Genomic DNA, 9711 nt, shown 5'->3' with positions numbered 1-9711 from the left:
GGAATCAGATGACAAGTTCTCGAGTCAGAGGGCATCAAAGGACACTCAGAGGTTATTCTGATACAAGAAAAGGTTTCGACTCCACGAATACCCGCTTCCGATGTTTTGTGTGTGAAAGGACGGCGTTTGCACTTTTGCATCCATCCGGAGGAGAAAACAGGAAGAGAAAGCCTGGATGAAGGCTTCAATGAGCAGATAAAGGAAATGGAAAGTGGAGAACTTCTCTAAAGTTCAAGGCAACAAAAACAAAACCCAAATGTCAGTATGGAGTTTGAACATAGACATTTATAACCAATCAGAGCCCAGCTAACATCCTGTTTCCTGTGCTAAATGTAACAACATAAAGGAAGTCATACTGTCACTTCATGGAATTTTCATGCATCCACAGAAAGTCTCAAAAGTTTCCGGAGGTAAGAGCTTTTTTTTTTTTTTGCTAGTTGTGTGACAATTTTGGTACAAGATGATGGAAATGAAAGTATTTTCTTAGAATTTTCTGATTTATGTAGGAAGACAAGACATTTACCGTATATTATGTACAGCATTATGTAAGACGATGGTTAGCATATAGGCTAAACAGTCACGAGATCGGGAAGACCTGGGTTTGAACCTGGTTTCATCACTGTGGAGTTTGCATATCTGGGTTTTTCTCCGGGTACTCCGGTTTCCTCCCACATTCCAAAAACATGCTAGGTTAATTAGCGACTCCAAATTGTCCATAGGTATGAATGTGAGTGTGAATGGTTGTTTGTCTATATGTGCCTTGTGATTGGCTGGCTGGCGACCAGTCCAGGGTGTACCCCGCCTCTCGTACCCTGAAGACAGCTGGGATAGGCTCCAGCACCCCCCACAACAGTATCACTCGGATACTGTGAACATCCAGCAGCAACACAACATTTTGGCATGACTACTATTTTGATAAAAAAATATACTGAACAGCGACCGGGTGGTTAGCACACAGGCTTCACAGCTAAGAGACCCGAGTTCAATCCCACCCTCGGCCATGTCTGTGCGGAGTTTGCATGTTCCAAAAACATGCTAGGTTAATTAGCATTACTCCAAATTGTCCATAAGTATGAATGTGAGTGTGAATGGTTGTTTGTCTATATGTTCTATATGTATATTCCGGTATATATTATGTAAACATCTTTACTTTGTTTATGATTTGCATGAACCCATAAGTGTCTCCCACCTGAACAAATAAAAACAAAACCAATTGGATGAAAAATGGATGTCATGGAAATGGATGACGGATATTTAAGTAAGAACTTCCCAATGGATGGATCGCTCACCCAAGGTAAATTATTATAATATTATGTTATATTATATAGCTATAATATTATTTCTTCATTTTGGCTTTTAATGTTTTATTTCAGTGTAAGTAATTATTTTGATTATAGAGTATGACATTAATTATAAACATCACATAGCAATATTAGTATATCATCATCTTGGCTTGTATGTGTTCATAAAATAATTTAACTTGGGAAGTATTATGTTAATTATATCTATCTTATTTACATTGTTTTGTTTATGAAATATGTCTTGTTTATTATTGTCGATTAACACATTCGCTACATAAAATGTTTATATATTGTTCATAATATTTGCATTTTATAGAACTCCCTAGTGTTGGTAGCACTCGTGCATGCACCCACTGCCATGCTTGACTTGATTCACAATCTAAATCACTTTGTGTTATAATTCAGGTTTTCTGTGAACCGCAGCTTCCTCGTGTTGGTAGCACTCGTGCATGCGCCCACTGCCATGCTTGACTTGATTCACAATCTAAATCGCTTTGTGTTATAATTCAGGTTTTCTCTGAACCGCAGCTCCCTAATGTTGGTAGCACTCGTGCATGCACCTTCTGCCTTGCTTGACTTGATTCACAATCTAACTCACTTTGTGTTATAATTCAGGTTTTCTGTGAACCGCAGCTTCCTAGTGTTGGTAGCACTCGTGCATGCGTCCACTGCCATGCTTGACTTGATTCACAATCTAAATCACTTCGTGTTATAATTCAGGTGTTCTATGAACCGCAGCTTCCTAATGTTGGTAGCACTCGTGCATGCACCTTCTGCCATGCTTCACTTGATTCACAATCTAAGTCACTTGATGTTATAATTCAGGTGTTCTATGAACCGCAGCACCCTAATGTTGGCAGCACTCGTGTGCATTATCACCACCATGCTTGACTGCTGCCCAGTGTCTGTGTCACAATATCACAATAAATGTTGGAAATTCATCTTTCTCCTCAATGAACCGCAGCTCCCCAATGTTAGCAGCACTTGTGCAGGTTACCGCCAACATGCTTGACTGCAGTCCGGTTTTTGCTTTGCCGATATTTCCTTCCAATGTAGTGAATTTTCAAAGACGGAAGAGTTCGTGCAGACGTGCGACTTTGTGTCTCGGTTTGCTGTGTGCGATCCTGCTGGCTGGGAACGTCGGACAATTTCTCCACTGTACGTTCTGGACTTCCTGATTTCAATCAACTGTAATCATAAGCAGAACGTGGAAACGTTTTCATCATTTTCTTTGTTTCACAGATAAGCTATTGCCCTACTTGGCTTCCGAAGACCAGGCTATCTCAGACCGTCTGACTCAGGAGAATCTCCAGACTAAAAACCAAGTTTTTTATACAGAACAAAACCAGTTGGAGGCGAGGTTGAATAATCTAACAAAGGACCAAAACCAGCTGAAGACCAGCTATGATTCTCTGGTGAAGAACCGAGATGAACTCCTCAGCAGCAAGAAGGCTTTGACCACGGAAAGGGATGAGTTGAAAGCCGATGTCAAAGGGCTGCAAAGCAACCACAGCAGACTAAACACGGAATACGATGCGTTACAAACGCAGATTAGCGCGCTAAGGGCAGACCACGGCCAGTTGCAGGCCAGGTACGATTCTCTCGTTAAGGAGAAAGACCTCCTTCAAACCAGTAAAACCACTTTGGCTGTTGAGAGAGATGACCTCAGGTCCGGCTTCGATAACCTCAAAAACGAGAACGACCGCCTACAACGCGATTACTCTTCACTGAGGACAACCAAGGACCAGTTACAGTCCAGTTACGACTCACTGGTTACTGAGAAAGACCTCCTTCAAACCAGTAAAACCACTTTGGCTACCGAGAGAGATGACCTCAGGTCTGGCTTCGACAACCTGAAAAACGAGAACGACCGCTTACAACGTGATTACTCTTCACTGAGGACAACCAAGGACCAGTTACAGTCCAGTTACGACTCACTCGTTAAGGAGAAAGACCTGCTTCAAACCAGTAAAACCACTTTGGCCGCTGAGAGAGATGACCTCAAGTCCGGCTTCGACACCCTCAAAAACGAGAAAGACCGTTTACAAAGCCATGTCTCTTCCCTGAGAAGCGAGAAAGACCAGTTACAAGCGAGCTACGATTCCCTGGTTCAGGAGAAGGAGATCCTTCAAACCGGAAAAACCGCTGCCACTGCAGAAAGAGATGACCTCAAGTCCCGCTTCGACAATCTCAAAAACGAGAACGACCGCTTACGAAGCAATTACTCTTCACTGAGGATGACCAAGGACCAGTTACAGTCCAGTTACGACTCACTTGTTACTGAGAAAGACCTGCTTCAAACCAGTAAAACCGCTTTGGCTACCGAGAGAGATGACCTTAGTTCCGGCTTCGACAACCTCAAAAACAAGAAAGACCGTTTACAACTTGAGTACTCTTCACTGAGAAAGACCAAAGACCAGTTACAGTCCAGTTACGACTCCCTCGTTAAGGAGAAAGACCTGCTTCAAACCAGTAAAACCACTTTGGCTGCCGAAAGAGATGACTTCAAGTCCCGCTTCGACAATCTCAAAAACGAGAACGACCGCTTACAACGCGATTACTCTTCACTTAGGACGACCAAGGACCAGTTACAGTCCAGTTATGACTCCCTCATTACTGAGAAAGACCTCCTTCAAACCAGTAAAACCACTTTGGCTGCAGAAAGAGATGACTTCAAGTCCCGCTTCAACAATCTCAAAAACGAGAACGACCGATTACAACGCGATTACTCTTCACTGAGAAAGACCAAGGACCAGTTACAGTCCAGTTACGACTCCCTCGTTAAGGAGAAAGACCTCCTTCAAACCAGTAAAACCACTTTGGCTGCAGAAAGAGATGACTTCAAGTCCCGCTTCAACAATCTCAAAAACGAGAACGACCGCTTACAACGCGATTACTCTTCACTTAGGACGACCAAGGACCAGTTACAGTCCAGTTACGACTCCCTCATTACTGAGAAAGACCTCCTTCAAACCAGTAAAACCACTTTGGCTACCGAGAGAGATGACTTCAGGTTTCGCTTCAGTCAGCTGAAAAACGACAAAGACCTGCTACAGATCAACTACACCCAGTTAGAGGTTGACAAAAGACAAATGGAACGGAATTACTCAGACCAGTTAGAGACCATTGAACGTTTGTGTCAGACCCGGATCATGATGCTGGAAACCCAATACACACAAATGCAAGCCAATTCCGACGCGATGCAACTCGGATACGAGGAGTTACGGAACAATCACAGCAGCCTGCTAACGGAACGCTATGAAATGCAGAAGAACATCCGCAAGATGACGACCAAACTGAACGGTAAGTGTACGGCAGATACTGGGGTCAATGAAAAAACCTTTACGTTCCGTGAGAACACCAATTGTGTTTAATTAGTCGTACAATTATGTGTTCGATTTCTGTAGGCATGCGTTGTCGAGATGGCTGGAGGAAGTTTGGAACCAGTTGCTACTACATCTCAAAAACTACTAAGAACTGGAAAGAAAGCAGGAAAGATTGCATCCGGAAGGGAACAGATCTGGTGATCGTAAACAGCTGGGAAGAACAGGTGAGACGTTCAAAAATATTCGTCATTCGGGATTCTTGTTTGGTTCGTAGTAACGCCACAAGATGGCAACAGCTGTACGTGAAGGATCATGAGTCGGATACCGACCTCAGTGGTTTTGGTGCGGCAACCTGCAGGATGTGGTCTTGCTGACTTCATCGAGTCGTGAACTTCAACTCGCACTGCATCGGTTCTTAGACGAGGTTGAAGAATCAGTACGTCCAAGAGGAGTTGAAGCACCTTGGGGTCTTGGTCACGATGGTGTGGTGTCTGCAGTGATGCGGACCCTGCAACAGTCCGTTGCGGTTCCTTCCCTCGCCGATGGTCAGGAACTTTGGGTAGCGACTGAAAGGACAAGATCATGAGTACAAATGGCCGAAACGAGTATTTGCCATAAGGTGGTTAGACCTTCCCTTCGAGATAAGACGAGAAGCACCATCATCCAGGAGGAACTCTGATCCTCTGTATTGAGAAGAACCAGATGAGGTGGTCTGGGCATCTTGGTCAAGATGGCTCCCAGATGTTTTCTTGGGAGGTTTTCAGTTCATGGTCGGAGGTCTCAGGAAAGACCCAGGAGACTTTGGCTGTGTTCGAAACCGCATACTAACTACTACGTACTTCATACCCATACTATCCATACTGCATACCCAATCCATCAGACAGTATGCAAAGCGTTTAGGTACTACGTACTACAGGACAACCCACAATGCATTGCGCGTCTACCCGTTTTTGTAAAAATCAGGCGAGAAAGTAGCCGTTTAGATCCCGAGTTTGCCATTTATTTATCCGAATATCAACCATTTACTATTTTGTTCGGACGAATTCGGCAAAATTTAAGCTAGCCGAAGTTAGCAACGCACTTCAGGTTATTTCAGGTTATATACCGTTTACAATTTTGTTTGGACGAATTCTGCAAAATTTTAATAAAACACCCCCTTACTTTCATCATACAAAAAAACCTACCCGATTTTTAAAAAAAATCAGACGAGAAAGTGTGCCATTAATTTGTCAAAATACCAACCGTTTACAATTTTGTTCGGACAAACAAAATTTTTATTTTTCTACACAAGATGAAAAATAAATAAATCAAGAATAAAGAAAATCAATCAATCAGTAATAAATAAATAGCGACCTAAACGGTAGCCTTCAAGTTATTTCCTTTCAACTTAAATAGCCAAAAAATTACCACTTCCACACGGATAGGGAGGATAACTATTAACAGTTATTTAACCTTTAACATGAACATTAATCAAACGTAATCATTTTTTTCTGGGTACATGATACCATACAGCATCCATATCAAACTTGCGCGGGGGCCTTAAACTGGTGTCCTGCGGGCCACATTTGGCCCGCGGGCCGCATGTTTGAGACCCCCTGTTTTAGACACACAGAGTTCTTTTCGAGTGAACAAAAACGTCTTGCTGACCTTCTATCACGGTTTTATTGAGAAGAAAATGACTTTTTTTTATTCATTTCATGGTTTTATTCGCTACATCTTCAGAACCGGACACGCTTATTCAGCATCATAAGAGTTTGCTACGAAATCATCGGCCATCCTGTTAGAACTCTTTCTTGTGTTACGACCAGCAAATAACCCGCACAGGATCCTACAGGACGCCTCACAGGCACGACACTCTGTGTTTGAGTGTGGTCTACCATTCGAAACTGGACCAGGAAAACCCATTGGTCTTAGACCCCATAAAAACAAAACTGTCATGGATGTCTGACGCACGATTCTGGTCCACACCAACAGATATTCGTTACGGGTCTAGTTGGAAATAACCAACATGCGTGGATTGGACTGACCGACAGCGTGACCGAGGGGACTTGGACGTGGGTGGACGAGACTCCTGTCACCACGGCGTAAGTTCAGGACAACAATTCACGTTCAGTTTGTACCGACGTCGTAACATGAGGTGTTTTATAACAGGTACTGGCAGTCCGGGCAACCCAACGACTTCCGGAACCAGGATTGTGGGGAAGTCCAGAAAAAAGTGTTCAGTATTTCTGGAGTCTGGAACGATGAGAGCTGTGCTCTGAAAAAGAACTGGATTTGCGAGAATTGAGTTGTCTGGATCGAACCATCGTGCTGTTGAAGGGATGCGTGCAGATCTTGGTTGAAGAAAAGAATCATTTAAATGTTCAATGTTTTCTTCATTTTGTTTTTTATTTTTTTTTAATTGAAGATTAAATAAATGTTTTTAATAATTCATCCGATGTAATTCAGTTGATGACTAAGAGAAATTGATTTTTTTTTTTTTTTGGGTGGCCCATTCTGAAAAAAAATCATTTCATAAGAAAACAAAAAAAAAATGTAAAAAAAAGCAAAAATCAGCACAAATTTTACAATAATGTTTAAAAAATATATACAAAAAAGCTTAAATAAAAAAAGTCAAAATTGTAGTAATTTTACAAGTCAAAATATCATGAGAAAAAAAGTTATTGTGAGAAATAGTAATTTTAATATTGTTACATTATGATGAAAAACAACATAAGGGTAGTAGCATACCGTTGAAAATATTAGTTGAAATATAAAAAAAATATTTTTTTTAAATAACATTGTCAGAAAAAACAAATAATAAAGTTATAATATTTTGGAAAATTAGGTTGCTGAAAATGTTATATTACTTTGAATAAAGTAAAAATACCTTGGGAATAAAATCATAATCTGGAGAATAAAAGAAAAAAGTTTGAAATAGTTGGGGGGTAAAAAAAAATGAAGAAATAAAAAAAACAGCGTAATTTTATGAGAATAAAGTTTTTGACTAAGAGAAATTGAATAAAATAGTGATTCTGCAGACAACAACCAGTGTCTAAAAAGGGGGCCGGGGGCCATTTGCGATCCACAACTGTTATTTTTTTTTTTTGGGTGGCCCATTCTGAAAAAAAAAAAAAAAAAATCATGAGAAAACTAAAAAAAAAAAAAACTGCAAAAAAGCAAAAAATCAGCGCTAATTTTACAATAATGTTTAAAAATATATACAAAAAAAACTGCAATAAAAAAGTCCAAATTGTAGTAATTTTACAAGTCAAAATATCATGAGAAAAAAGTCATTGTGAGAAATAGTAAAAATGTTAATGTTTTAAATAAATTTTAATTTAATTTTAATTATGATGAAAAACAACATAAGGGTAGTAGCATACAGTTGAAAATATTAGATAAAATATAAAAAAATATATATTTTAAATAACATTGTCAGAAAATACAAATAATAAAGTTATAATATTTTGGAAAATTAGGTTGCTGAAAATGTTATATTACTTTTAATAAAGTAAAAATACCTTGGGAATAAAATCATAATCTGGAGAATAAAAGAAAAAAGTTTGAAATAGTTGGGGGGTAAAAAAATGAAGAAATAAAAAAAAGAAATAAAAAAACAGCGTAATTTTATAAGAATAAAGTTTTTGACTAAGAGAAATTGAATAAAATAGTGATTATGCAGACAACAACCAGTGTCTAAAAAGGGGGCCGGGGGCCATTTGCGATCCACAACTGTTTTTTTTTTTGGGTGGCCCATTCTGAAAAAAAAAAAAAAATCATGAGAAACTAAAAAAAAAAAAAAAAAACTGCAAAAAATCAGCATTAATTTTACAATAATGTTTAAAAATATATAAAAAAAAAACTGCAATAAAAAAGTCCGAATTGTAGTAATTTTACAAGTCAAAATATCATGAGAAAACAAGTCATTGTGAGAAATAGTAACAATTTTAATGTTTTAAATAAATTTTATTTTAATTTTAATTATGATGAAAACAACACAAAAGTAGTAGCATACAGTTGAAAATATTAAATAACATTGTCAGAAAAAACAAATAATAAAGTAATAATATTTTGGAAAATTAGGTTACTTCAATAAAGTAAAAATACCTTGGGAATAAAATAATATTCTGGAGAATAAAAGAAAAAAGTTTGAAATAGTTGGGGGGTAAAAAAAAAAAAATGAAGAAATAAAAAAAAAAAACAGCGTAATTTTATGAGAATAAAGTTTTTAAAAATGAGTGAAAAAATAAAAAAAATATGGGAATAAACATGTGGCACCGAAAGACACTGAGAGGTTCTTCTTTTACAGGAAGTGATCCCACAGTACGTTTCGGTTTGAAACGACAGAATTTGCACTTTCAAGTACATATGAGCGGAGGGAAGTTTACACGGGAGGAGAAAACAGGAAGTGAAAGCTTGGATGAAGGCTTCAGTTTGCCACCAAAGGTCCCCCCCCCCCCCCCCCACCTTGGCTTATCAAAGTTGATACAGAAAGTGTCGAACTTCTCTAAAGTGGCATTGAACTTCAGTTGTTTGCATTTTAAGAAATAAATCCTGGAAGTATTATACGGTGGGAATGTGGACGCTGCTAACCAATCAGAGCTCAGCTGACTTCCTGTTCTTTGCAATAAATACAACATGAAAGAAGTCATGGTGTCACTTCATGGAATTTTCATGCAAACGAAGCGGTAAGACTGACTTATTTACTGATGGCTTCACAATTCCGCTACGACGACTCTTGTCTAAATATTTTGAATTTATTCTGGTCAAATTTTTCAATATCTGCTGTTATTTTATTTTATTATTTATTATTATTATTTTTTTATTGTTTATTTCAACTTTATTCACAAATAATCTTCACGAATTTTCTTTTCATAATAATATAACTTTATTTACCGATTTTATTCTAGTTCTGTTTATAATTTCTAACTATTTCAACTTAATTAATAATCTTGGGAAATTGTATTTTCAAAATTAAAGAAAAACCTTTTTCCCCAACCTAATTAAAAAAAAAAAATTACAACTTTATTTTTTATTTTTTCTGTAATATTTCAACTCAATATGCCTTTTTTATTCGTGTAAAACCTTTTTTGTCTAAATAT

The 9711-nt window shown here is 38.3% G+C and overlaps 1 protein-coding gene across 1 annotated transcript; it reads left to right on the top strand.

Annotated features, from left to right (window-relative positions):
- The first annotated feature begins 1224 nt into the window (after positions 1-1224).
- LOC131105669 (uncharacterized) lies at positions 1225-6924 on the top strand. Its single transcript, XM_078788630.1, has 5 exons — positions 1225-1294; positions 2544-4604; positions 4709-4851; positions 6602-6711; positions 6779-6924. Exons 1-5 carry the CDS (start codon positions 1225-1227, stop codon positions 6912-6914), a joined length of 2520 nt encoding a protein of 839 aa, XP_078644756.1. The 3' UTR covers positions 6915-6924.
- The last annotated feature ends 2787 nt before the right edge of the window (positions 6925-9711 follow it).

This window comes from Doryrhamphus excisus, linkage group LG23, assembly GCF_037039965.1.
Source record: "Doryrhamphus excisus strain RoL-2023G ecotype Guam linkage group LG23, RoL_Dexc_Guam_v1.1, whole genome shotgun sequence".
NCBI classification, from domain to species: domain Eukaryota; kingdom Metazoa; phylum Chordata; class Actinopteri; order Syngnathiformes; family Syngnathidae; genus Doryrhamphus; species Doryrhamphus excisus.
The sequence above is the reverse complement of the archived record's forward strand: the minus strand, read 5'-3'. Positions and strand labels throughout refer to the sequence as shown.

Bases quoted from the DNA above. Each gene is read 5' to 3' on its own strand.
- LOC131105669 (XM_078788630.1), top strand. From the start codon at position 1,225: ATGGATGTCATGGAAATGGATGACGGATATTTAAGTAAGAACTTCCCA. The intron at 1,295-2,543 runs GTAAATTATTAT...TTTGTTTCACAG, and splicing joins GGATGGATCGCTCACCCAAG to ATAAGCTATTGCCCTACTTG. The intron at 4,852-6,601 runs GTGAGACGTTCA...CCACACCAACAG, and splicing joins TAAACAGCTGGGAAGAACAG to ATATTCGTTACGGGTCTAGT.